The 27,792-nt window shown below is 41.9% G+C and overlaps 4 protein-coding genes across 4 annotated transcripts in view; 2 read left to right on the top strand and 2 right to left on the bottom strand.

Annotated features, from left to right (window-relative positions):
* Window positions 1-4,017: 4,017 nt before the first annotated feature.
* On the bottom strand, window positions 4,018-5,351 carry LOC146661466 (disks large homolog 4-like). The gene is made up of 4 exons (XM_085419471.1): window positions 5,154-5,351; window positions 4,965-5,074; window positions 4,400-4,491; window positions 4,018-4,313 (listed from the first exon to the last, which is right to left on the bottom strand). The coding sequence occupies exons 1-4, from the start codon at window positions 5,349-5,351 to the stop codon at window positions 4,207-4,209; spliced, it is 507 nt and encodes a 168-aa protein (XP_085275597.1). The 3' UTR covers window positions 4,018-4,206.
* A 7,522-nt stretch (window positions 5,352-12,873) lies between these two features.
* Window positions 12,874-17,651, top strand: LOC146661465 (uncharacterized). Its single transcript, XM_085419469.1, has 10 exons — window positions 12,874-13,662; window positions 14,281-14,401; window positions 14,712-14,874; window positions 15,043-15,235; window positions 15,421-15,492; window positions 15,889-15,960; window positions 16,250-16,321; window positions 16,718-16,789; window positions 17,186-17,257; window positions 17,547-17,651. Exons 2-10 carry the CDS (start codon window positions 14,284-14,286, stop codon window positions 17,649-17,651), a joined length of 939 nt encoding a protein of 312 aa, XP_085275595.1. The 5' UTR covers window positions 12,874-13,662; window positions 14,281-14,283.
* Window positions 17,652-18,018: 367 nt separating this feature from the next.
* Window positions 18,019-26,599, top strand: LOC146661464 (uncharacterized). Its single transcript, XM_085417924.1, has 8 exons — window positions 18,019-18,086; window positions 18,899-19,004; window positions 19,581-19,651; window positions 19,732-21,760; window positions 21,846-22,061; window positions 22,133-22,180; window positions 24,320-24,418; window positions 25,712-26,599. Exons 1-8 carry the CDS (start codon window positions 18,024-18,026, stop codon window positions 25,945-25,947), a joined length of 2,868 nt encoding a protein of 955 aa, XP_085274050.1. The 5' UTR covers window positions 18,019-18,023; the 3' UTR covers window positions 25,948-26,599.
* Window positions 26,441-27,792, bottom strand: part of LOC146661463 (disks large homolog 4-like) — a 96,420-nt gene continuing 95,068 nt past the window's right edge. The window contains exon 5 of the mRNA XM_085419468.1: window positions 26,441-26,444. Coding sequence (XP_085275594.1) covers window positions 26,441-26,444 — 4 coding nt within the window. The remainder of the gene's footprint in view (window positions 26,445-27,792) is intronic.

Below are 27,792 nucleotides of genomic sequence, written 5' to 3'. Positions count from 1 at the left end.
AAACGTGCAGGTCCTCAGCTCCATCAGCATCTATGACACCACCTTGGTCATATAATAAATAATAAATTTATGTTTGTCAGGACTTTCAGCTGATGGGCGGAGTCAGCAGTCAGCTGTGCACGAACACGCAGGATCCAACATGGAGGAGACTCAGTCAGCTTTTATAAGGAATTTATTTCAATATTTCAAGAGTTTCATTTATAACTAATTCATGTCATTATACAACGAGCCGCTCATCAAACTATCTCAACTCTGTGTGAGTGTGTGTGTGTGTGTGTGTGTGTGTGTGTGTGAGTGTGTGCATAAATGAGTGTGTGTGTTTGTGTGTCTGTGTGTTTGTGTGTGTGAGTTTGTGTGTGTGTGTGTGTGTCTGTGTGTGCATAAATGAGTGTGAGTGTGTGTGTGTGTGTGTGTGAGTTTGTGTGTGTGTGTGTGTGAATAAATGAGTGTGTGTGTGAGTTTGTGTGTGTGTGTGTGTGCATAAATGTGTGTGTGTGTGTGTGTGCGTGTGTGTGTGTGTGTGTGTGAGTGTGTGTGAGTGTGTGTGTGTGTGTGCATAAATGTGTGTGAGTCTGTGTGTGTGCATAAATGAGTGTGTGTGTGAGTTTGTGTGTGTGCATAAATGAGTGTGTGTGTGTGTGTGTGTGTGTGTGTGTGTGTGTGTGTGTGTGTGTGTGAGTTTGTGTGTGTGTGTGTGTGTGTGTGTGTGTGTGCGTGTGTGCGTGTGTGTGTGTGTGTGTGTGTGAGAGGCAGGCTAATCAATACTCAGATTTAATGATACATCAGTGTTTCTGTCAGTGCTCACAAACTAACGTGACCTCAGGTGACCCCGCTGAGTGCACGTGTGTGTGATGATATTACATCATCTATAAGTAGGATTACTTTCATTATAATAATTATTATTATTCACACGACCCTGATATTCAGTCTGGGAAACCCCGCTGGAACCCATCTACACCCAAAGCACTGTGGGTAACAGAGTCCTGTGAGCGGGACACATGCCCCGCCCCCTGATGCTACCCCAACCTCAATCTTTAGCTCCGCCTTCCCCTCAGCAGGGTAATTTCACAGTCTCCACCCTGCCATCTGAGCAGGGAATCATGGGTATTGTAGTCAAGCACAGACCCACAGGCAGCATGTGTGGCCTGGATCAGCTGAGACTTGTGGGTAATCAGAATCAGAATCAGAATCAGAATACTTTATTGATCCCTGGGGGAAATTATTTTTTGTTACAGTGCTCCATTTTAAACCAACATTAAGACAAGACAGACAATACGCTAACTAAGAATAGTACAATATATACATATATATACATACCTACATACATAAGTCACTTATAAATAAATATTTGGAAAAGAAACATGTGTAGTTGTAGCAGCAAACAGTGTGTTAAGTGGATGCGTTGTACAGGGAGATGGCCACAGGCAGGAATGATTTCCTGTGTCGTTCAGTGGTGCTTTTCGGTAATCTCAGTCTCTCACTGAACGAGCTCCTGTGACTGACCAAGTAATGTAGTCCTTCTGTGCTGTAGACATTTGTGGGTGGAGTTTATCCATCACCACAACTGGGAAGTGTTGGTGCTGCAGTCCAGACGTTTTTGCTTAAAAATGGAAGTGTTTCAATCCAAACTGTCCATCAGGAGGGGATTATGGGAGCTGTAGTCCATATGAGGGCAGTTCAGTGTTCAGCCAAGAAGGATTGTGTGCGTTTAGGTCAAGACAGAGGATTGTGGGTCATGTAGTCCAGCATAAAGTTGTTGCAGTCAAAACCAAGGAGGATTGTGGGTGCTTTAGTGGAAGCAGGGGGAAAGACAGGGAGTTGCAGTACAAACACAATGCGGTTTGAGGAGTTGTAGTCAAAACAAAGGGTGGTTTTAGGAGTTGTAGTCCAAACACAGTGCGGTTTGAGGAGTTGTAGTCCAAACAAAGGGTGGTTTGAGGAGTTGTAGTCCAAACACAGTGCGGTTTGAGGAGTTGTAGTCCAAACAAAGGGTGCTTTGAAGAGTTGTAGTCCAAACAAAGGGTGGTTTGAGGAGTTGTAGTCCAAACAAAGGGTGCTTTGAGGAGTTGTAGTCCAAACACAGTGCGGTTTGAGGAGTTGTAGTCCAAACAAAGGGTGCTTTGAAGAGTTGTAGTCCAAACAAAGGGTGGTTTGAGGAGTTGTAGTCCAAACAAAGGGTGCTTTGAGGAGTTGTAGTCCAAACACAGTGCAGTTTGAGGAGTTGTAGTCCAAACAAAGGGTGCTTTGAGGAGTTCTAGTCCAGGCAGAGGAGGACAGTAGCAGATGAAGTGTGGAAAGGGAGGGCGTGGGGGTGTAGAGGTGCAGGCAGAGGAGGATTGTGGGTGTTGTAGTCCAGTGGTTGTTTGTTACTTTAAGCCCTGAAATAGACTGTGTGTTTGAGCCCCATCGTTTATTTACAGTCACACAAGTCTGTATGTACACTACACACCAACACGTGCACACTCACACACACACACACACGCACACACCATCTTCACATCACACAAACCAATAAATAAATAGATAAATAAATAAATAGCATGATATAAATACTTCAGTACCAGGGGCCCGTTCTTCGTACCTCGCTAAGTAAGTTAGCTGGATTAGATTGTTGACGATTTCGCGTGATCTTGGATCGTTCGGTTTCCCGAAGCTCATCCGGGACTTGCTGTCATAGCAACAGAGCCGTAAGCGTAAACCTGCTCGGGAGCAGGTTTACTTTATGTAAACAGGATTAGATCGCGGCCACGCAGGTATGTCCACTTCATTTATACGAAAACAACAGCGATATTCCACCACTGTTTCACCATAAATAAATAACATCAATGTAACTAAAGATAATGCAGCACTTGATCCTTGTATTGATGTCACACAGATACATACAGGTCATTTCCTAAAAAAGGGAAATGTACTATTAACATTCTATTACATGTATGTGATTATTACAGATGTAATTCATAGTTCAGAGTAGTAATTGTAAATTACTTCGTGTAATCAAGATGAGAGACCACGGCTATAAAAGCCAAGGTGGATTTGGGAAGTCTGTCGCAGCCATGTCCTGTCTGTATACGCGAGCCACCCATTGCGGAAGGTGCAAGATTGATAAGGAGAGTCCTCAGAATTCAGCGTATATTGCGGGATAGACAGGATCCTTTAGCTCAGCGCGACAGTGTGCTCATTGAGAGATATCGATATTCCCGTGAGGGTATTATTCACTTAACCAACTTGTTGACGAGGGGGTGCAGGACCACCACCTGTCCTTTTTCTGCTCTGCCCTTTTCTTGGTTGCTATTATGAACAAACAGATTATTCCAGGGTCTCTTTCCAAGAGACTAAAAGCAATATAAGTGATAAATATTACCATTCTGTAGAATATTCTTATATTTCACTTTTACTTGTTCCCATGTTCTAGTGGGTCCTGTCGTGGCTCTAATGTGAAAGGGGATATAATATAACAATATAATATAATGTAATATAATATTGGATAATATAGTGTAATATAATAAATCTATAAATAAATAATAAAGTGACTGAATAGTGGTATTGTCATGCGCTTTGGGTGCCTTGAAAAGCGCTATATAAATCCACTCCATTATTATTGTTATTATTAAATTACTTACGAGTTTGATTTGTCAGCAACTTCCTGCCAGCCCTCTCTCCTTGCTTTTGCAGCCTTTGCAGCGTTCCCTTGCGTTTTAATTAAACTCTGAAACTCCTGAAATCCCTCACTCAAGAGTTCTTACTCTGCTGCCGGAAAATACCGAACGCGCTCCTTCGACATTTTCACCGACCAATCAGCGGGTTGCCGATCAATGTTTCTACTATCGATGCGTAGCCCCTTTTACGACACCCAGTGATGTCACATTACTGCGTCCAGCTGTACTAATCGTCAACAACAGGTGTGTTCGGGGAACCGGATTAGCGAGCTCACGGTTAGCGCGATGGTTTTGTCTTGGATGTGTCATTTGATCTTGGATGTAGTGAGCGACGTACGAAGAACGGGCCCCAGGTCTACAGGCTCTGATTCATCATGTACTGATAATAAACCAATCAGTGTGAGTCTGTCCTCCTCTCAGATTAAAAACATCCTGATCCATCAGTGCGTGCGCCCGTCACCCTCCCAGAGAAGAAAACAAAAACCCGCTGGAGGGAGGGAGGAGCCTGGGCGTGACGTTAACAGCAGTTCCCGTGAAGACAGTCGGCCAATCAGAGCCTGTCGCGTGCGGGGACCCAGATGTAGGGTCCGCTCTGCTCCTCGATGACCACTTTGACGTGGTGGTAGACTTCCTCGAAGCTGTCGCCGTGCACGATGGCTGGAAGACAGGCAAAGATGGCATCAAACCCCGAGACGCTCGTACGTTTCACACGTGAACGCTCGTGAACTTAATCGTTGTTTTACCTGTGAAGCACTCCAGGAAGTCCTGCTCCAGCTTGATGGCTCGATCCAGAGCTTTCCTCGCCTGCTCCTCCGACAGGCGCTTGTTCAAGTCCCTGCACCAATGTCACACGTGTTAATTCTCACAGCGACATGAAATGCTCTGTGGCTCCGCCCACATAACCACAACACTTTGAATCAAATCTTTAAAAAAAATTTTATTTAAAATTTTAATTAATTTTCTTTTAAAGAATGTAATTGAATGACATTTGAGATTTTCATGTTTGAACTTTAATTTACTTTAAGAATCAAAAATTAAGAACCTCCCTGATTCGCAACCTGTGGTGTTGGGGGCTTTTTGTCCCTGGTAGGGTCTCCCGTGGGGGCCCAGCTGGGCACCCACACTAGAGTCTGTGGATGAGGCACAACTCGTCTATCACCAGGTGGCAGATGTCAGAATCCCATCTCTGCTTTTGCAGACCTCTGTCTGTTACTGGATCTGGGAGGTTGGTCTGATTTGACCTTTATGAGCGGAGTCAGAGAGCAGTTTGATCTGACCTCATGATTTTACGTGACGTGTTAGACTCACAGGATGTTCTCCAGCGACCGCGGTCGGATGAAGATAGCGATGGGGTGGAGCTGTGCCGCCTGCAGCCTCCTCACGGCGTTGGCCGACACATCCAGGATGCAGTGCTTCCCCTGAACACACACACACACCGTTACAATACTGCCACTGTGGGAGTGGAAACGGCCACTGTGGGAAAGTGTGGACTGTCACCTGCTCGGCCACCTGTCGCACACTCTGCACCGACGTCCCGTACAGGTGGTTGTTGTACTGCCCCGCCTCGATGAAGCGGTGCGACTGGATGTCCCGCTCCATCTGTTCCCGTGACGCCACAAAGTGGTAGTCCCGCCCATCCACCTCGTAGTCCCTGCGAGGGCGAGTTGTATCTGTGAGAGAGAGCGAGGCACACATTAGAAACCTGTCTGTTCAGTTCCTGTTTGCCCACCTGTAGGCGGAGCCTTACGGGGAACGCAGGAGCCGAACTTGTCGGGGAACTCGGACAGCAGGTCGTCGTTGACGCGGTCTTTGGTGGGTCCCAGGATGATGATGGGGCGGGCATAGTCCACTGAACACACACACAGAGGTCATGTGACCCACAGTCAGAGGCGGGAACAGTTTGATTTAGAGTCTGGGGGTCAAAGGTTACTGGTGACACTGACCTTCAATCTGAGTGATGAGCTCGTAGCTGTGAACGAAGCCTTCTCTACCTGCAAGAAGAAGAAACACCTGAAAACACAGGAAGTGACATCATACGAAGATCTGACCCATGACGGGGACATGATGATGAGGAGGGTCTGAGGTTACATGAACCCTCAGTTTGACTGAGTCACGTGGTTAGAAGTGAGAGAGGTCAGAGGTCACTTCCTGTCTGAAGGTTCCTGTGATGCTGTGATGAGGTCAGAGCTGATGGACGCCTCTGTGTTTTTGTGTTTCTGAGTCTGAGTGACTTCCTCTGGATCCTCGCAGAGGAGAAAACAGGAAGTAAATACTTCCACTTCCTGTCTCTTCAGCACAGGCTGCAGGTTTTATTTAACTTCCTCACACTGAACATGGAGCTTCGATGAATGACCTCTGACCTCTTCCTGTTCCTGAGCTCTCAGGCTCCTCCTCACTGATCATCAGGAGGTCAAACTATCATCACAGGAGTGTGTGTGGAGGAGTCACTGATGAATAACCACGCCTCCTCCTCCTCCTGTGTGTGTGTTATTATTTTACCTTTGCTCTTCATCCGTGACCACTCCTTCCTCTCCACTCTGAAACACACACACACATACTGGATTCATTGTGTATTATTGAATTTATCTTACAGTATAAAGCACCCTGAGGTGGCAGTCAGTGTGTGTGTGCAGCATTCACTGACCTATGTGTGTGTGTGTGTGTGTGTGTGTGCGTTGGTAAACATGTATTAGCTGGACATTTCGTCTGAATACACACCACACTAGAAGGACATTTTGAATTAACAGGACAGAGGCGGTGTCCTGCTAATTTTGACTGAAATCTAACAACGTAGAGTGGTTTCTATTGGTCCACTAACCCTAAAAAAACAAAAAAATCAAGATGTCGGTTTAATACATATAAACTTGATTTTGTGTTAAATCTGTGTATCACCAAGAGTGTCCCTGGTGGTAGCGTGTGTAATAGCAGGACCTCATGAATATTCACACATGTGTGAATAATAATGAGGCTTGTGTGTAGTTGTCCCGCCAATTCTTACACAGTCCTTCCAATTCACATGTGGGTTAGATAACTGGTAAATGTTCCAAAATGACCACACCAAATGAACCACTGTATGTTGAACTTAATTGTAATAAAAGCCTGCTTTACCTTGTTGGAAAGAAGACATATGAAGCTTTGCTTTTATATGAAACACTAAGGTTTTGTGTAATTATTCACAGTTATACTAAGTAAATACAGTTACGTACTTACAAAGTGGTATGAAAAAGTATTTGACTGATAAGTTATTTATTTTTTGGTTTGTTCTCTCATTTATCTGTTATCAGATTAGATGAAGAGAACCTGAGTGAATACAAATATAGGTTGTTTTCTATTATCTTATTTTTCAAGGGGAAATGCTTTCCTGGCCCTGTGTAAAGAGGATATTGCAATTCTAAAACAAATGTAAAAAAGAGTGACCTTTATTGGGTACACCTCGAACTGCTCGTTAACTACTCACTAATTGGGCAATCACATAGTGGCAACTCAATGCATTTAGGTGTCATGGTCCTGGGTCTCTCGACCCAGCATTTTGAGTTTGTGGTTATTTTTTATTCACTGTTTTAGGTCCTCTTGCCTTCACGTTTATCTGTGTTCCCTGGGTCTTGTGTTCACCCTTTCCCTTCGCTGTGTGTTTTGTATTTATTGCTGTCTGTGTTTTGGTTTTTTGCTGCTCCATGCTTTGTTGTTCTGCTTTCTTAGTGTACAGTTTTGATTATTATTTTCCCATGTTTCGGTTATCATGGTTTGGTGTTCTGTCTCTGTGGCTGTATCCCAATTCAGGGTCTGCAGCCTTAAAATACGCAGCCTTAGCAGTCCACAAGGGCCGCGTACTCAAAGACCGCTAAGGTCGGAAGTGAGAGGCTTGTGAAATGGGACGGTCTAGGCTCCGTCGCACTGCTCAGGTTGCCTAGCAACCATGATACTCACCGCTGGAAACGTTTCTGTTGGATTGTGTGTCCACAGGTGTTTGTACTTTGCGTCACAATAAAATGACGGTAAAAGGCTCCGCCCACTTCCTATCCATGTCTCACCATGCAACGACTTTGTGAATGGACTGGAGAAGTGTAGTGGCAGAGTCCTCCATCAGAAATAAGATATGTGTGTTGACTTTTTATTCTCCCTCAAAAATATTATGCCATGACGTGGCCCAGAGCAGCTCTGCTAACAGGTTATGGGCCCAGCACGCTTCCGCTGCGCAAGTTACCGGCAGGTGTTAAAAGTTTGGCACGATTGAGTGAGTAAGCGTTTTTGTGCATCATGAGCAGACGCACGGCAGAGTCGGGCAGTCGATATTCCCGTTTGCAATTTGATGGAGATGAAAGGAAATATGAGATATGGGAAACGAAGTTCCTTGGTCATCTCAGACTACAAGGTTTGAAAGATGTCATCTTAAAGGCTGAGGGTGATGAAGAAGCCGATGGTGAAGATGATGACAAAAATGCAGAAGCATATGCAGAGTTGATACAATTTCTGGATGACAAAAGTTTATCGTTAGTTATGAGAGATGCAGTTGATGACGGACGGAAGGCCCTAAAAATTTTGAGAGGTCATTATGCAGGAGTGAGCAAGCCAAGGATCATAAGTCTGTACACCGAACTCACTTCTCTCACAAATGAAAAGAATGAAAGTGTGACGGACTATATTATCCGAGCAGAAGCAATTATCACAGCGTTAAAAAATGCGGGTGAGTCACTAACTGATGGACTTCTGATCGCAATGATAATGAAAGGTCTACCAGAGACGTTTAAACCCCTGATTGTGCACGTTACACAGAGTGAAGCAAAAATCACATTTTCAGATTTTAAAGTAAAACTCAGAAGTTATGAAGAAACCGAGCGAATGCGTGTGGCTATAACTAATGACAACGTAATGAGGACAAAAGTGCAATCAGACCAGGATTCTACTTCATGGCGAGCAGATGACCGAAGATCAAAGAATAATGAGATTGTGTGTTTTAAATTTTCGACTAAAGGGACACACTGCAAGAACGTGCCGATCTAGAGTATGGTGCAGTTTTTGCCGGAGTAGTACACACAAAGATGCGACCTGTAGAAGGAAGCTAAGACGGGATGAAGCGAGAGGGGTCGTGGAGAAGGACTACGCGTTCAAGACGGGCTCCAAACCCCAGAGGGTCCCGGACGGCGGCCAAGAGATGCTGAATAACCAGCTATTGGTGGATACGGGAGCGACGTCACATATCTTCACAAAGATCGAGAGTTTTAAGACTTTTGATGACACATTTCAACCCGAGGCTCATTGTGTAGAGTTGGCTGACGGAAGGCGGAGCAGAGGAGCTGCAAAGCGGCGAGGAGATGCTGAGATAAGTATGATCGACAGTAAAGGACGCAGCCACAAGGTAACATTGAAACAAGCACTCTACATTCCATCGTTCCCACAGGACATTTTGTCAGTAAAAGCAGCTACTAGTAACGGAGCCACTGTGGTTTTCAAACACGGGGACAGTTTTCTTAAACATGTTGATGGAACAAAATTCCCTATATATGAACACGAGAGACTGTTCTTTATAAACACTGTGCAAGAGTTTGAAGATAAATGTAATGGATGTTTTGATATGCAAACGTGGCATGAAATCCTAGGACACTGTAATTATGAGGATGTTCAAAATCTGCAAAATGTCGTTGATGGAATGGAAATTAAGGGTAAAATCAACAAAAATATGCAATGTGAAGCCTGTATACAAGGGAAGTTTATTCAAACTAGGAACCGAGAACCGGATGAAAAGGCCAGGGCAGCATTAGAGTTGGTACATACGGATTTGGCTGGTCCGATTACGCCAAACTCTAAAGAAGGGTTTAAGTTTGTTTTGTCGTTTGTTGATGATTATTCAGGTGCAACATTTGTATATAATCTGAAACACAAAAGTGATACAACTCAAGCAACTGAAAGATTTATTGCAGATGTGGCGTCATATGGGAAAATCAAGTGCATTCGTTCTGATAATGGAACTGAATTTACAAGCAGTCAGTTCAGAGATTTATTAAGTAGACACGGCATTAGGCAGGAAACTTCGGCGCCATATTCGCCTCATCAAAACCGAACAGCAGAGAGGAACTGGCGTACACTTTTTGACATGGCGAGATGCATGTTAGTTGAGAGCGAATTGCCAAAGTCTTTATGGCCATATGCAGTACAAACCGCGGGAGTGATTAGGAACCGATGTTTTAACAAACGCACAGGTCAGACAGCGTATAAGATGTTAACTGGAAAAAGACCTGATCTTTCTAGAATGAAAAAATTCGGATCATTGTGCTATGCTTATAAACAAAATAGGGGAAAGCTGGATCCAAGATGCGACAAAGGTGTTTTCTTGGGATATGACAAAAATAGTCCAGCATATTTGATCTATTTCCCAAAAACCGGGAAGGTTGAAAAGCACAGATTGATAAAAATACTAAATCCCGCGACAATGGATCAACAAACACAGAGTGATCAGATGTATGAAGATGAGGTTTATGAATCCAGAAAAGATGGTGAACCCAAACAGACGAAGGATGAGGACATTCCAGATGGTAGTGAAAGCAGTCAAACTGAGTCCGAGGTTAAAACTGAGGATAAAGTAGATGCTGGAGCTACACGTTATCCATCCAGAATCAGAAAGAGACCTGATTATTTGAGTGATTATATCACGGATGTGAAAGAGTGTGAAAATGAACAGATGCAAACTAGTGTTGATTATTGCTACAGATTGTTGTGTGAAATACCCACATCATTTAGTGAAGCTATTGTGTCAAGTGAGTCAAAAGAATGGGAAAAAGCGATGAATGAAGAAATTCAATCCCTTAAGGAGAATGACACATTTACTTTAACCACTTTACCAGAGGGTAAGAAAGCAGTGGGGGGTAAATGGGTTTATGCCGTTAAAAAGAACTCAGACGGATCAGACAGATATAAAGCTCGATTTGTGGCTAAAGGTTTTAGTCAAACAAAAGGAGTTGATTATGAGGAGACTTTTTCACCGACTGCTAATTTATCGAGTGTGAGAGTTTTGATGCAGAAAGTGGTTCAGGATGATATGTTGGTTCACCAGATGGATGTAAAAACCGCCTATCTACACGCACCAATAAATGAAGAAATATATATACAACAACCAGAAGGTTTTGAGACAGAATCAAGTGAGACTAATAAACTGGTGTATAGACTAAAGAAATCACTTTATGGGCTGAAGCAATCGGGTCGTAACTGGAACCAAACCTTACATGACTATTTAAGCAGTTGTGGATTTAGACAAAATATTGCTGATCATTGTGTGTATTCAAAAGAAACTGAAAGTGAAAAAGTAATCATCATAGTGTGGGTGGATGATTTACTCATTGCAGCTAACAATGAAAATGTGCTTTCAGGCGTGAAAGAAATGCTCTCTTCTAAATTCCAAATGAAAGATCTGGGGAAACTTAACCATTTTCTAGGAATAGATTTTCTTCAAGAAAAAGAATGTGTCAAAATGTCATAGAAAATATATATTGAGAACATTTTAAAAAGATTTAACATGCAAAACTGTAAGCCAAGGTTAACACCCTGTGAACAGAAATGGACTCATTCTGATAAATTCGAGACATTACCAGATGTGAGGAGATATCGTGAAGCGGTAGGATGTCTTATTTATCTGAGCTATTGTACGCGACCTGATTTAAGCTATGTTGTCAGCAAACTGTCACAACACTTCAATGCGCCAACTGTTGATGATTGGACAGCAGTGAAACATGTTCTGAGGTATCTAAAAGGTAGTCAAGGAAAAGAAAAGGTTTGAAAATGTTGCAGGGATCAAAGGAACAGCACTAGGCTGGTTTAAATCTTACTTGTCCAACAGACTCAAGGTTTGTTTACGTAAATGATAAATCCTCTTCAACCTCTATGGTTACTTGTGGCGTACACCACAGGGTTCTGTACTTGGACTGATCCTTTTTACTATATATATGTTCCCTATTGGTAAAATCATTAGACAGCATGGGATAAATTTCCATAGCTATGCACACCTAAATCCTGATGAACCTAATCAGTTATAAAGATTACGGGCATGCTTGGAAGACATAAAAACCTGGATGTCTTCAAACTTCCTCCTTTTGAATTCCGACAAGACAGAAGTTGTCTTTGGACCAGAAGCTCAGAAAAACAAATTACTTGGTCAGTCCCTTCATCTGGATGGCATTAAATTAGCCTCCAGTAATAAAGCAAAGAACCTCTGTGTTATTTTTTGACAAAGACATGTCATTTAGATCTGACATGAAAGAGGTTTCTAGGGTCTCCTCCTTCCACCTCCGTAATATTGCTAAAATTAGAAACATCCCATCCAGGAGTGATGCTGAAAAACTAGTTGATGCCTTTGTTACTTCAAGGCTGCATTACTATAACTCTTAACTATCAGGAAGTCCACATAATGCAACTAAAAGTCTTCAGCTGATCCAAAATGCTGCAGCCAGGGTTCTGATGAATATCAAAAGAACAGATGACATCTCCTCCCGTGTTTTAAATGCACTTTAGAACAGCACGCAGCAACACTACATATGAGCGAGCGGAGGGAGGCATGGGGTCTTCACAGAGCCCCACTCTCTGCCAGCCGTCAGGGCGGGGGGGCCTGAAGGTGGAATTGGCCATCTGATCGAGGCCTGGGTTGCAGCGGCCCCTGCCACTGCGGAGCCGGGGACGGTCTGCTTGATTTCCACCTCAGGGAGGAGGGCAACATCTGGGTCTGGGTATGAGTTCCCCCTCCGGGGCAAGAATACCTGGACCTGGGATGTAGAGAATGTTTGGGGAGTGTGATTGTGTGTACAGTGTCCATTTATGTCTGTGTCCACGTTGGGTGAGGGCCGAGTGTTTGTGGTTGTGTGTATGAGGGTGGGAAGGTATGTTTGTGTCTGCCGTACACATCACCACAAACAACACCACAAGCAGAGCACAAGTTTTAAGCCAGCGTGGTGTGATTATAGATGCCGTGCAGGTGGGTCCATCTCACATGCAGCGGCATCGCAGAACACGCCCCGCCACATACCCTCTTCCCCCGACTAAGACCGAGGAGCCACCTCCCCCCCCCCCCCCCCCCCCCCTCCATGAGCAAGCGAGGGAATAGGCCTGGAGCATCAGCGCCCCAGCCCAGCCACGGGGAAGTGACTACCTGGGCGTTCGCCTGTAGATCTAGCGGCGCTGGTGACGAGGTGGTTCCAGGGACCGCCCACACTTCCAGCGGCACCCCCATCCCGCTAGCGCACCAGCCTGTGGCTCACCTGAGCCGGTCGTTCCCTCGCGCTGTCCAACAATTACAATAATTATACGGTTGCTGTAACAGATTGTAGATACAATGCAGGTGAGTCCATCTCACCTGCAGCAGCATCCCAGACCAGCCACAATAATAAAGATTTTTCTATTTCATTATAAACTTTGTCCTAATTATGTCATGAGTTTTTACTATTTAAAAAGAAAAAGAAAGCATCACAAAAACACTTAAGGTCATGAAAATTAATTGTATTGCTGCAATACTTAAATATCTGTGGTCTAATCTATTTTTATTCACCAATCTCATTGTAGCAATAATATGCCTTTTTGGTCCAAGTTAATTATTTGAATTTTAAAACTCTTTTAGCCAAATAACTTTGAAGTTGTTACTAAAACTCATCATCCCCATTTACTACTTTTGTTTCATTCTTTAAAAATTTAGAAGCATAAATATCAGTCTTTTGGAAAAATTACATTTTATACAGTATTATTAAGTCTACATATTCCAAGTGAGTTATGTCAGAATGCACTAGAGCAATTTAACTCTATTACATCATAGCATTCTATTTGCAAGAATCCCAGTGTTAATCCACTGTTCTTGGCCAATGATATCCACTCCTCAGCACTATGGGGGCGCTAATGTACATCTACGCTGGTTGCCAACCACCATGAACATTTAAAGAGCAGAAGAAGAAGAAGAGGACACTAAAGAGTTCAGGTGCACGACATGAGGATTTAATGAGACAGCTTTTATCTTACTGCTTTCGTGGAAGATCAGGTGAGAACCATACAAATTCCCTTACACATGATGTTTATATAAATATATTCATCCAATAAAGCAAAGTAATATAGGTTATTATATTACGTTCGGATACACCAAAGCATCTAATTTTTGACAGTTTAGCTAGCCAGCATGCTAGTAGCAAAAGTTTGACATTCTGTTGCTGTTGGTTTGATTAATTTTGGTTTTAGCATCACAAAACTTGTGGTTTTAAAACTAGTGAGATCTGTTTTCAGAAAATATTTTACAAATGAAACAAAAACTGTAGGACAAATATGCTTATTGTTCAACCATACTAAATCATTATTTTAATTTATAACTTTAAGAAATATAAAAGGTTAAGGAAATGTGGATATGAAAATTAACTCATTAAGATTTGCAGTAACCTTAGACCAAATAAAATATACGAAACAGAACTTCCACAGGTAGGGCATGCAGCCTCTGACACACAGTGATACAAGATAGGAGGAACTTTTGGGAAACACAGATATTTGGAACCTTTAGGGGAGCTCTCCCCAACATAAATAGATTTTTCGATCTGTTTATTTCTATGTCTACATACATTTTGTAGTATAATGTGTTATTTCTAAAGTCATTAATACCTGATCTTTGCAGGGGATGGCGGCAACAAGGCCACGGAGAGCTAAAATAAATCCCATACAAGATGCTAGGTATTACTGCTCCTTAGGTGAAGACAAGGCAGGATTTGATGTGAGGTATATTGATTCATTTAAAGGTGAGTTGATTCCAAAGAATGCAGTCAGCTTCTCAAAATAGAAATTTTTATGTTTTTTGTAGTTTTTTTGTAGCATACCATGCATGAGAAAATTAATAATCACGAATATAATTATACTTGTTTTATTATTATTATTATTATTATATTTCTATTTTTACCTTGTCTTTCCCCAAGGAATTATGAACATGTTACATGTTCCAAAATAAATAATACAATATAATCAAATAAAAAACATATTTAAAAACAAGAAGGATTTTAATTAAATGGTTTATAGTTTATTGCCCAATTTGTTTTTGATGTGTGTCTTTAGGTCGCGGTGTGTTCAGCTGTCGGTCATTTCAAAAGGGAGATTTTCTTTTTGAGTACAGAGGACAAATCATAACTAAAGAGGAACAAGAAAACCGAATGAAACTTTACCATGATGCACTCAAGGTTTTCATATTTGATTTCAAGTTCAATGGAAAACAGTTATGGTATGTAACTGCTTTGATAAAGGATAAAATACATGAGGTTTACAAATTATAATATTCAAATAATATTTTGAATTGAATATTAAAATGTTATTCAGACGTTCTACAACCTAATATACTTAATGACTTTCTTTACAGAGTGTAATTGTTATTGTATACTTTTTGTTTTAGTGTTGATGCTACCAGAGAGGACGGCTCACTTGGCAGACTTGTAAATGACGATAATGTGAATCCAAACAGTAAAATGACAGTTACCAGAGTGGATGGAAGGCCCCATCTCTGTTTGTTTGCAATCAAAGATATTGGTCCAGGAGAAGAAATCACCTATAACTATGGTGATTCCAACTGGCCATGGAGAAGCAAGGTATAATGTAAATAGTACAGTATAAGTATAAATAGTATTAAATGAATAAAGGCTATACTGAAAAGTATGCATACACACACGGGTCCTGTGTAATACTCAACTGGACAGGTCCAGACATTAGGAGGACTGTATTCATCTTGGCTAGACCCAAAGACTGCCATTCATTATTCATGCTTCTTCCTTAGAAATCCAACATGGTGGCACCTCAGGCTGTGGATGAGATTGCAGCCAGTTCCTCTCCTAACGACGCAACAAAGGTAAATTGGAGTTTCAGTGTCAGATTGTTTTAGTTGTAGACTGAGGTGCTAGTTATTAGGCAGTATTGAGGTATGTGGGTCCTTGGTTATCTTGACCAAGTAAGATGCACGCATTAGGAGGACTGGGATTTGAAACAGGAAGTATAAACAACTGAGTTCTACCTACAAGTGCGCCCACACACACGGGTCCTGTGTATTACTCAACTGGACAGGTCCAGACATTAGGAGGACCGAGTTTCGAAATGAATTCAGATCAATGAGAGTTACTCTGGCAATTGTGCATACACACACGGGTCCTGTGTATTACTCAACTGGACAGGTCCAGACATTAGGAGGACTGTATTCATCTTGGCTAGACCCAAAGACTGCCATTCATTATTCATGCTTCTTCCTTAGAAATCCAACATGGTGCCATCTCAGGCTGTGGATGAGAATGCAGCCAGTTCCTCTCCTAACGACACAACAAAGGTAAATTGGAGTTTCAGTGTCAGATTGTTTTAGTTGTAGACTGAGGTGCTAGTTATTAGGCAGTATTGAGGTATGTGGGTCCTTGGTTATCTTGACCAAGTAAGATGCACGCATTAGGAGGACTGAGATTTGAAACAGGAAGTATAAACAACTGAGTTCTACCTACAAGTGCGCCCACACACACGGGTCCTGTGTATTACTCAACTGGACAGGTCCAGACATTAGGAGGACTGTATTCATCTTGGCTAGACCCAAAGACTGCCATTCATTATTCACGCTTCTTCCTTAGAAATCCAACATGGTGCCATCTCAGGCTGTGGATGAGAATGCAGCCAGTTCCTCTCCTAACGACGCAACAAAGGTAAATTGGAGTTTCAGTGTCAGATTGTTTTAGTTGTAGACTGAGGTGCTAGTTATTAGGCAGTATTGAGGTATGTGGGTCCTTGGTTATCTTGACCAAGTAAGATGCACGCATTAGGAGGACTGAGATTTGAAACAGGAAGTATAAACAACTGAGTTCTACCTACAAGTGCGCCCACACACACGGGTCCTGTGTATTACTCAACTGGACAGGTCCAGACATTAGGAGGACTGAGTTTAGAAATGAATTCAGATCAATGAGAGTTACTCTGGCAATTGTGCATACACACACGGGTCCTGTGTATTACTCAACTGGACAGGTCCAGACATTAGGAGGACTGTATTCATCTTGGCTAGACCCAAAGACTGCCATTCATTATTCACGCTTCTTCCTTAGAAATCCAACATGGTGCCATCTCAGGCTGTGGATGAGAATGCAGCCAGTTCCTCTCCTAACGACGCAACAAAGGTAAATTGGAGTTTCAGTGTCAGATTGTTTTAGTTGTAGACTGAGGTGCTAGTTATTAGGCAGTATTGAGGTATGTGGGTCCTTGGTTATCTTGACCAAGTAAGATGCATGCATTAGGAGGACTGAGATTTGAAACAGGAAGTATAAACAACTGAGTTCTACCTACAAGTGCGCCCACACACACGGGTCCTGTGTATTACTCAACTGGACAGGTCCAGACATTAGGAGGACTGAGTTTAGAAATGAATTCAGATCAATGAGAGTTACTCTGGCAATTGTGCATACACACACGGGTCCTGTGTATTACTCAACTGGACAGGTCCAGACATTAGGAGGACTGTATTCATCTTGGCTAGACCCAAAGACTGCCATTCATTATTCATGCTTCTTCCTTAGAAATCCAACATGGTGGCATCTCAGGCTGTGGATGAGAATGCAGCCAGTTCCTCTCCTAACGACGCAACAAAGGTAAATTGGAGTTTCAGTGTCAGATTGTTTTAGTTGTAGACTGAGGTGCTAGTTATTAGGCAGTATTGAGGTATGTGGGTCCTTGGTTATCTTGACCAAGTAAGATGCACGCATTAGGAGGACTGAGATTTGAAACAGGAAGTATAAACAACTGAGTTCTACCTACAAGTGCGCCCACACACACGGGTCCTGTGTATTACTCAACTGGACAGATCCAGACATTAGGAGGACTGTATTCATCTTGGCTAGACCCAAAGACTGCCATTCATTATTCACGCTTCTTCCTTAGAAATCCAACATGGTGCCATCTCAGGCTGTGGATGAGAATGCAGCCAGTTCCTCTCCTAACGACGCAACAAAGGTAAATTGGAGTTTCAGTGTCAGATTGTTTTAGTTGTAGACTGAGGTGCTAGTTATTAGGCAGTATTGAGGTATGTGGGTCCTTGGTTATCTTGACCAAGTAAGATGCACGCATTAGGAGGACTGAGATTTGAAACGGGAAGTATAAACAACTGAGTTCTACCTACAAGTGCGCCCACACACACGGGTCCTGTGTATTACTCAACTGGACAGGTCCAGACATTAGGAGGACTGAGTTTAGAAATGAATTCAGATCAATGAGAGTTACTCTGGCAATTGTGCATACACACACGGGTCCTGTGTATTACTCAACTGGACAGGTCCAGACATTAGGAGGACTGTATTCATCTTGGCTAGACCCAAAGACTGCCATTCATTATTCATGCTTCTTCCTTAGAAATCCAACATGGTGGCATCTCAGGCTGTGGATGAGAATGCAGCCAGTTCCTCTCCTAACGACGCAACAAAGGTAAATTGGAGTTTCAGTGTCAGATTGTTTTAGTTGTAGACTGAGGTGCTAGTTATTAGGCAGTATTGAGGTATGTGGGTCCTTGGTTATCTTGACCAAGTAAGATGCACGCATTAGGAGGACTGAGATTTGAAACAGGAAGTATGAAACCCCAACCCTAAATCTGGTTTGCATAAAGACGTAGTTCTCGGCTTGGTTGAAATGAACTCTGATGTAGTTAGATCGCATATTTGAATTTCAGCTGATCAAGGAGCAAGAATGAAGCTTACTATAGGAAGGAGCATGTAAATACAACCGAAACAATCGCTAAACTCTTTCCTGTTAATGCTAAGCACATTTATGTAACATTGTTGTGTAAAGGCCATCCGTTATGTCTTGATGGATTCATGACTTCATGATTTAATTATACTTTTTTACACTCCCAGTCAAAACTTTGGACACATCTTCTCATTTCAGAAAGAACAAATTGTAAGTCTAATCTTTTTTGGGTGTTGTGGGTCCACAATGAATTTTCTTTTCATTGTGGTTTTGTAATATATACCATAATATAAAACCTAGAAGAACAAATTGTTTTGAAAATTGATCTATATACAGCAGGTATTTTTCCCTTTAAATTTTGCATTGCAAAAGTTACAAAAATTGATTTAATAGTTTTAGTAACACTTGAACCTGTTTTTTTTTTTTCTTCCGTCCTTAACTCCTTTTTAAAGAGGAACCAAAACAACTATTTGGTTGTGATATTTTACATCACAAAAGTATGAATTTTGTTTTTGATTACACTGTTTTTTTTTTTGTTTTTTTTTACCAAACAGGACTGCGATCATGATCTAGTCCCTGACGAAATGTCAAGTTTAGAAAAATGTTTTGCATGTGGAGGACCTTTTTCGCCTCTGAAATGGAGTGGTGTGAGATGTGAAGGTAATTATTTAATTATGGAAGGTTGGGTACATTAGAATATCTTAAATATGATCCATAAGGAACACTATAAAAACTAATCCATAAGTAAATATGATATATGTTCATAATGAACCTTTTACATCTGCACTTTTTACATATTTACTTACCATGTCATTATTAAAGCTGCTATACCCAATTTGCAAAAACAAGTTAGCTTAACATATTTTTTTTTTCATGTTCATAACAACATTTTAACAAAGCATAGCTATAAATGTTGTTTGGAGATTAAAGAAAAAAAAATGAAGTGGTTCTGTTGCATTTGTCTAAAACCATCAGCCAATAACATGGCTCAGTCCAGAAAAACGATAGAACAGTCTTTCCTGACTCCTTAAATTCTACATTAACATGGCTCCACCACACTATGCACTGGCCTGTTTAGCAGCAAAGCACACCAGGGGGTGTGGCCTATGGATAATATCCAATGGGAGGGGGGAGCCTTCTTGACTGTGTTTATGCTTCCATCTAGCCTGTTTTTTTAAATTGGGGAAAGCGGCTTTAACTACCTTTCTTTTATTAACTTAATTTTTCTCTGTCTAGTTTGCTACCAGTCCTGGCACAAAAGATGTTATGTTAGCCACAAGGTGAACCTCACTGAACCTCTTCCAGAGGTAAGTGTTTTTGCAGAATTCTTCTCAGTAAAATATGTAAGGTAAACAAAGTCTTACTTTGTGTTTTTGATTGTTATTAGGTCTTTAGTGAAGATAGTTCAAGTGAGGGGGCTTCATCAGAAGAGGAATATGTGCCAGATTCTATAGCTGACTCAGACAGCTCATGGGACAACAAATCAGAGCCTTTAAATATAAGTTGCAAACAAGTACAGAACTCTGAGATCTCCAGCAGTCAATCTGCTTGCAAAACGAAAAGACCTCGCCTAGAAAGTTTTTTAGAGAGAGTAGGACAAAGAATTTCAGAAGATGCCGAATCAATATCTGAAGATGGAATTGGCACAAGACAGCTCGACGTATCAGGGGTTATTGCCACAGCAGAAAAGTCTGATGCTGAAGGCATTGTTGATGACTCTAATACTACGGCTGAAGATTCCTTAAAAACATCCTCCTCACTAAGAAACAAAACATACTGCTACATTTGTGGAAAACTACAGACAAAGTTTACACGTCATTTAAAAACTCATGAGAAATCACATGCAGATGTTGCTCGAGTTTTAAGTCTTCCCAAGAAGTCCAAAGACCGTTTGAAAAAGCTTTCTAAGCTGCGAAACAAAGGAAACCACAGACATAACTCGGAGGTCATCGCAAGTGGGATTGGATCATTAAAAACCAGACGCACATCAAAAAAACCCTACAAAGGAAAAGACTATATTCACTGCATTTATTGCGAGGCATTATATCTTAAAAGAGATCTTTGGAGACATGTTCGTAAATGTTCTTCAAAACCAGTGGAGGCCAATTCAGAGGGGGGACGAAAAAAGGTCTTGTCCCTGGCCTGTATGAGTGAGTCAGCTCTGTGTCAGCAAGTTTCCCCCGGTGTTTGGAAGATATTAGCTGTCATGAAAGATGATGAAATAACTTCTACTGTGCGAAGTGACTTCTCTATTCTTCAGCTTGCTCAATCATTCTTTAACAAACATGGGAAAGATCCCACCAAATTTGACTACATTCGCCAGACACTCCGAGAATGTGGAAGACTTCTGCTCACACTTCGGAAAGAATGCTCAATACACACTTTTGAGGATGCTGTAAGACCTGCAAATTTCAATGTGGTTATCAAAGCTGTTAAGAAGGTGTGTGGGTATGATGAAGAAAAGAACTGCTACTCGACTCCAAGCCTTGCTTTAAAGTTGGGACACTCACTGCAGAAAGTCTGTGATATTATACATTGCAGAGCACTGATGGCAGAAGACAGTGCACTGATAAAGTCAACCCAGAGTTTCAAAACCCTTTATGCTACAAAGTGGTCAGAACTCATCTCCCATACTGCATTAACCACACTAAACGAGCGGCACTTCAACAAGCCTTCCACACTTCCTTTCACAGAAGATGTTCAGCGTCTTCATAGACATCTGGAGAAGACTACAGAACAAGCAGTGAAGGACTTGGAAGAGCATAGTTCACCAAAATCATACAGTGAACTTTGTAAAGCTACCATGGCAAATGTAATACTATTTAACAGGAGAAGAGGGGGAGAAATTTCAAAGATGACACTGAATGGCTTCCAGGAGAGAGACACTAGTACCCTGCACAAGGATGTTGCAATTGGACTGACAAAATTTGAACTTTACCTTTGTCAACACTTCAGTCGTGTAGAATTGAGGGGTAAACGAGGACGCAAGGTTGCAGTGCTACTTTCACCAGACATGGTGAATGCCATAACACGGCTGACAGAGAAAAGACAAGACTGTGGTGTTCTGGCAGAAAACATATTCCTGTTTGCCAGACCTCATTGTCTGACTCCCTACAGAGGACAGGACTGTTTGAGGATTTATGCGACTGAATGTGGGGCTGAAAACCCTGAACACCTACGTTCAACGCAGTTGCGCAAACATGTCGCAACTTTGTCTCAGATCTTAAACCTCAAGAATCACGAGTTAGACCAAGTTGCCAACTTCCTAGGTCATGATATTCGTGTTCATCGCGAATATTATAGACTTCCAGAGGCTACTACCCAGCTTGCCAAAATATCCAAACTACTGATTGCCATGGAGAAAGGGTCTCTCAAAAGCCTTCAAGGCAAAACACTTGAAGAGATTGAAATCGAAGGTAAAGTGGTGTTAAGGTTAAGAATTATACACGTTTCCTGCACTATAACCTTATAATTCATTAAGACAATCTTTTATTTTGTTAGATAACCTACAGTTGACAGATTCAAGTGAAGAAAGTGAGGTCGGAGCGGAGCGTGAGGAGGTCGGAGCGGAGCGTGAGGAGGTCGGAGCGGAGCGTGAGGAGGTCGGAGCGGAGCGTGAGGAGGTCGGAGCGGAGCGTGAGGAGGTCGGAGCGGAGCGTGAGGAGGTCGGAGCGGAGCGTGAGGTCAATGAAGGAAATCTTGTATATCCACAGATTGGTAAGTACAATGTGATTAGTCTCAACTTTGTTCAATTTATGAAATCACATGACTAATAGACTTTATTACAGATTCTATAGATACTAGAATGATGAAGAAAGTTGTCAAGGAACCTCCAGGTATGTGTTTGTCATCATTTATTGACGCTTTTACCTTTGTAACTACTTCCTAGACACTTTTGCTATCTTTGCTATCTTTATGTAAAAAAAAAAAGATAATTCATTACTATCATTTTTCCAGTGATTGTTACCTTTGTCCAAATGGTAATTTAAAGAAAGTCAAGGATCTTTCTAAAGACCAGCTCAACAGAATAGAAAGGTCAGTTTTGGAGGATGGTCAGGTAGGAAATGCTAGTTTGAACAGGTGATTTTGAGCTGTGATTTAAAGTTCTAGAGAGAATCTAATGAGCAGAGGAAGTTCCAGAGGGTGCAATTAACAGTGGCAAAGGATTGTACCCTCAGATTTATGATTTTGATGATGGGGGTAAGGAGGTTAGTGTTAGCAGTGTTGTGGGAGAGTGACAGTAAAGACAATCCCTCAGGGTGGCGGGGGCGAGGTTGTTGAAGGCTTAAAAGTTGATTAGGAGTTTGCACTCAATACTATAGTCAGTGTGCAGCCAGTAATGTTCTTTTTAGGATGTGGTGATATAGTCTCTAGAGTGAGTGCAGTAGAGTAAGGGGGCAGCAGAGTTCTTAATAGATTGCAGTTCTTGGAGGTGAGTTTGGGGAAAGCAAAGATGCTGGGATTCTTTTTGAGGGTGGAGAGAATGGATAGGATTAGGAAGAACAATATCATTGGGACTGCACATGTTGGAAAAAATGTCTACATTGGCCAGGTTGAGGTTGTGTTGGGCATGTGCAAACAAGGGACAGTGAGGAAGGTTTGTTGAAGGATGTTAGAAAGGAAGCTGCCCTGCAGGAGACAGAAGGAGATGAGATTAATCAAGAGAGATGAAAATAGTTGGTGTGTGGAGGGCTGATCTACTACTCTTTATTTACCTGGTTTGCGCTTCTGAAGTATTCCCTCTACGCTCTCATCCTCTTTCTACAGTAAATCAGTGGTGAGTGGAAAGTTGACCAGTCACCGGAGTAGTGATGGGTCGTTCGCGAACGAAATGGCTCTTAGAGCTGGTTCTTTGAAGTGAACGATGCGAGCCGGCTCCTTATTGGGAGCCGTGGATTTTTTTTTTTTTTACTTTCTCTTGCCCTCTCTCTCACTTTTTTCGCTGCACATCAGCCTTGTGTTTGCGCTGAGTAGAGACGGGAGGGGCGCAAACAGAGCCTTGCGTTTGCACCCCTCCCGCCTCTGAGCAGAGGGAGGAGCTAGGGGCGGTAGTTACACTCGCAACAGCAGTAGCACACGAAAAGAGCAGCAGGGAGAGAGAGAGAGAAAGAGAGCCGGGAGCAACAACAAGAGACAATGTCGTCACATTAGAAAGGTGGAGTAAAGAAAATGAGTGACACCAAGAAAAGAAGCAAAATCTAGAACCATTTAAATTTTACTGACAATACATAGGCAGAGTGTAGAGTCTGCAAGAAAAGGATATCATATAGAGCCGGTGCACGGGCACCTGAAAACTGTCCACTCATCAGTGCGATGGGAAGATAAAACACAGTGAATTAAGTGTGATATAAGTGAAGCTGCCAGTGTGTCTACCCACTGAGCTGAGCACTGGGCACTTGGTATTTTTAAATTTAAAGTTTAAATTTTAAAAGTTAAATTGTAAATGGTAGGTTTTTGTATTTTATAATTTGTTTTTTAAATTTTATGTGGAGTGAATAAATAAAAGCAGATTTATATAATGAACATATATACATAGAAAACACGTTTTTAAACATTAGTAATTCATTTTGTGCATAATTTTATATTGTTGTTAATAATAAATGAATGAAAGCAACAAAATAACCTGAAGAGCCGGTTCGGGAGCCGAAAGAGCCGGCTCTTTTTAGTGAGCCGAGCCGAGAGAGCCGGATCTCTAAAAAGAGCCGGAAATCCCATCACTACACCGGAGTCTTGTTTGGAGAAAAATTCAGCCTTGTATCTTTTAATATCAGCTGTAATAGCTCTAGCCATATTCCACATTCACATGTGTCACCTTAAACTAAAAGTCATAGTTGCGACTCTGGATTTATCTTAGAAACCATATTCAAGATTTCAAGGTCCATTAGTTGCTTGACCACATTCAGGAGCATTTGACATTACATTATAAGAGATTTAATACAACAAATATATGCTTACTGTTTTGTTTTGTTTTTCAGCACAAAGTAAAAATGGAGCGGGTAAGGTCATTGAACCCAACAGAATACTAAACAAGGAGATGAAGCCAAGCAGTAAGAAGAAAACAAATAAACAATCTGGTAAATGGTGACATGCATACAAAAGTCACTTAAGCACAAATGTAAACTTCATGCATTTTTGAACCCAGTTATCCACACCACCCAAGCCAGTATGGTGACTATGCTCATCTTTCTGCCAGGGACCGTACCATAATTCTACAACTTGGTTAGACAATTATATTAACCTACTTGGTAAGGTAAAACATAAATCACATTCAGTGTGGAACAATACCTTGTATTAAGTAATGGGATAAATGTTTAAATTACTTTCCCTATGCCTGTTTTAATCTGTAATACATTTAAATACTTATCATTTTCAAAACAGCAATGCACCAAAACAATTAATAAACAAAGCAATGAGAACATATTATGATTTGGGTTTTTAATTTTGAGGATTCCTCAACCATTGGGCTTCTACATTATCTCCATACTCTGAACATCATCTTATTCCCATAGGCAGAATCTGGATAATATTGGAAAATTTGGGCTGGTTTGGCTAATTGTGGGCTGTAACCTGAACGTCTTGAAGAAAATTATGTTCACTGAAAAAACCTGAAGGCCCACCTCATGGTCAGGCAGGGTCCACCCTTGTTTTTAAATAAACATTTGAGTCAGACAGTTATATATGAAATGTTTGAGTATATGTTATACATTTCAAATTATTACAATATCATGCTATACATGTTTTTTGTTGTATAACGGTGTGTGGAATAAAATGCTCTCCATCCATAGTGATTTGCCATAGCTATTTATTGGAATTCTGACTTAATGTGGGCTACCTTTCAGAATTTTACATTTAAATAAATGTATTCATCCATTGTAATAAGTATTTAAACAGTCAGCATTACAGGATTTATACCAAAGAAACACTGTTACAACAAATTCACCTTAAAGGGGACATATTATGCAAAACCCACTTTTTTTTTGTTGCTTTTGTATGTATATTTGGTTATGAATTGCCTCCCGACTCCTTAAGTGTAGGTTTTCAACAACTAAAAAAGGAGCTCTTTTAGGTCCCAGGTAGTGTATTTTGCACAATCCAGCATAATCACAGCCTCAGCACCTGTCCTCGTGGACAATGCAAAGGCCGTCTTTGGGCTGTGTAGACTAAACACTAACTGTTCTTAGCAGGGCTGTAAAACTAGTGTGTGCAGAACTCAATTCTTCGGCTTATTTGAAGGAAGCCGATTATCGCCATTATATTTTTGCATCCTACAACCATGTCAACTCACACAATTGAGCATAATACGTCCCCTTTAATTTAAAAATTGTTTAAAAAGTAGTTTGTTTACATTTATTTTTTTCTGCTTCTAGCTTCTCTGGAAAATGCAAGGAGGGTCAAAAAGCATCCTTGGTCTCCCACGGAGGTTGCTGCGATAATGAAGTATTTTGGCGAACATATCAAAAAAGGAAAACTGGCCACTATTATCGAATGCCAGCAATGCAAAACTGCAGAAGATCCTGCTCTGGCTGGTCGTTCTATTCAAAACATCAGAGATTTTGTGAGGAATCGGGGCGTGTCGTTGAAGAAAAAAGAAAATCCTATGTAGAGGAGTCTACATAACTCCAAAGTACTTCTTGGAGGAGTTACAAAAGATATTTTGTATGTTTTGGTTTCTCATTTATTTATTTTAGAATTTTACTATTAGAAGATTGGTAAATTCATTTTGTTGACACTGTTTTAGTGCATCTGATCTAAGAGGACATATAATTTTATATTGCCAGTTATTTTCATTTCTGTTAACAAAACAATCCTGTTTTTGTAAAATGCACTCAATTTGTTCCTTTTATTCACCTGTTGCCCTTTTAATACACACAAAATACATGTTTGTGTATGTGTATGGCCTTTGTCCTGTTAATAAAGTTAGCCCTGACAATTACTGTTCATGTCAGGGGGAGGAGCCAAGTTACCTAATTAGTGTTGTCCTCTTATTACACCATGTTGTCAGGTTCTTATATTTTGAGTTCTGGTGTGTTTTTCACAATTTTGAAGTGAGATTTGTGTTGTACAACTCAAATGGGATTTTTAAAGATGCACTTCATCTATCTAGCACAAGCGGAAAGGGGGGTCCGTTTAGTGTTGCAAAAATCTTCTTTGAAAAAATTGTCCTTCCAATTCACCTTTACCAGTATGTGTGTGTGTGTGTGTGTGTGTGTGTGTGTGTGTGTGTGTGTGTGTGTGTGTGTGTGTGTGTGTGTGTGTGTGTGCAGCATTCACTGACCTGTGTGTGTGTGTGTGTGTGCAGCATTCACTGACCTGTGTGTGTGTGTGTGTGTGTGTGTGCAGCATTCACTGACCTGTGTGTGTGTGTGTGCAGCATTCACTGACCTGTGTGTGTGTGTGTGTGTGTGTGTGCAGCATTCACTGACCTGTGTGTGTGTGTGTGTGTGTGTGTGCAGCATTCGCTGACCTGTGTGTGTGTGTGTGTGCAGCATTCGCTGACCTGTGTGTGTGTGTGTGTGCAGCATTCGCTGACCTGTGTGTGTGTGTGTGCAGCATTCACAGACCCGTGTGTGTGCAGCATTCGCTGACCTGTGTGTGTGTGTGTGCAGCATTCACTGACCTGTGTGTGTGTGTGTGTGTGCAGCATTCACTGACCTGTGTGTGTGTGTGTGTGTGTGTGTGTGTGTGTGTGTGTGCAGCATTCACTGACCTGTGTGTGTGTGTGTGTGTGTGTGTGTGTGTGTGTGTGTGTGCAGCATTCGCTGACCTGTGTATGTGTGTGTGTGTGTGCAGCATTCGCTGACCTGTGTGTGTGTGTGTGTGCAGCATTCGCTGACCTGTGTGTGTGTGTGTGTGCAGCATTCGCTGACCTGTGTATGCGTGTGTGTGCAGCATTCGCTGACCTGTGTGTGTGCAGCATTCGCTGACCTGTGTGTGTGCAGCATTCGCTGACCTGTGTGTGTGTGTGTGTGCAGCATTCGCTGACCTGTGTGTGTGTGTGTGTGTGCAGCATTCACTGACCTGTGTGTGTGTGTGTGTGTGTGCAGCATTCGCTGACCTGTGTGTGTGTGTGTGTGCAGCATTCGCTGACCTGTGTGTGTGTGTGTGTGTGTGCAGCATTCGCTGACCTGTGTGTGTGTGTGTGTGCAGCATTCGCTGACCTGTGTGTGTGTGTGTGTGCAGCATTCGCTGACCTGTGTGTGTGTGTGTGTGTGTGTGCAGCATTCGCTGACCTGTGTGTGTGTGTGTGTGTGCAGCATTCGCTGACCTGTGTATGTGTGTGTGCAGCATTCACTGACCTGTGTGTGTGCAGCATTCGCTGACCTGTGTGTGTGTGTGTGTGTGTGTGTGTGTGTGTGTGTGTGTGTGCAGCATTCACTGACCTGTGTATGTGTGTGTGTGCAGCATTCGCTGACCTGTGTGTGTGTGTGTGTGTGTGTGCAGCATTCAC

The sequence above is a fragment of the Rhamphochromis longiceps genome, linkage group LG9 (assembly GCF_057381845.1).
Source record: "Rhamphochromis longiceps isolate RC_006_pf linkage group LG9, R_longiceps_female_GT1.1, whole genome shotgun sequence".
Taxonomy (NCBI): Eukaryota; Metazoa; Chordata; class Actinopteri; order Cichliformes; family Cichlidae; genus Rhamphochromis; species Rhamphochromis longiceps.
This window is presented reverse-complemented; position numbering and strand designations above follow the sequence as displayed.

Coding starts and splice junctions, on each gene's coding strand:
- LOC146661466 (XM_085419471.1), bottom strand. CDS start 5,351: ATGTGTGCCTCGCTCTCTCTCACAGATACAACTCGCCCTCGCAGGGAC. Junction 5,075..5,153: donor TGCGACAGGTGGCCGAGCAG/GTGACAGTCCAC, acceptor GTGTGTGTTCAG/GGGAAGCACTGCATCCTGGA. Junction 4,492..4,964: donor CGGTCGCTGGAGAACATCCT/GTGAGTCTAACA, acceptor ACATTGGTGCAG/GGACTTGAACAAGCGCCTGT.
- LOC146661465 (XM_085419469.1), top strand. CDS start 14,284: ATGGCGGCAACAAGGCCACGGAGAGCTAAAATAAATCCCATACAAGAT. Junction 15,961..16,249: donor CTCCTAACGACACAACAAAG/GTAAATTGGAGT, acceptor CTTCTTCCTTAG/AAATCCAACATGGTGCCATC. Junction 16,322..16,717: donor CTCCTAACGACGCAACAAAG/GTAAATTGGAGT, acceptor CTTCTTCCTTAG/AAATCCAACATGGTGCCATC.
- LOC146661464 (XM_085417924.1), top strand. CDS start 18,024: ATGGTGGCATCTCAGGCTGTGGATGAGAATGCAGCCAGTTCCTCTCCT. Junction 18,087..18,898: donor CTCCTAACGACGCAACAAAG/GTAAATTGGAGT, acceptor TTTACCAAACAG/GACTGCGATCATGATCTAGT. Junction 22,181..24,319: donor AGTTGTCAAGGAACCTCCAG/GTATGTGTTTGT, acceptor TTTGTTTTTCAG/CACAAAGTAAAAATGGAGCG.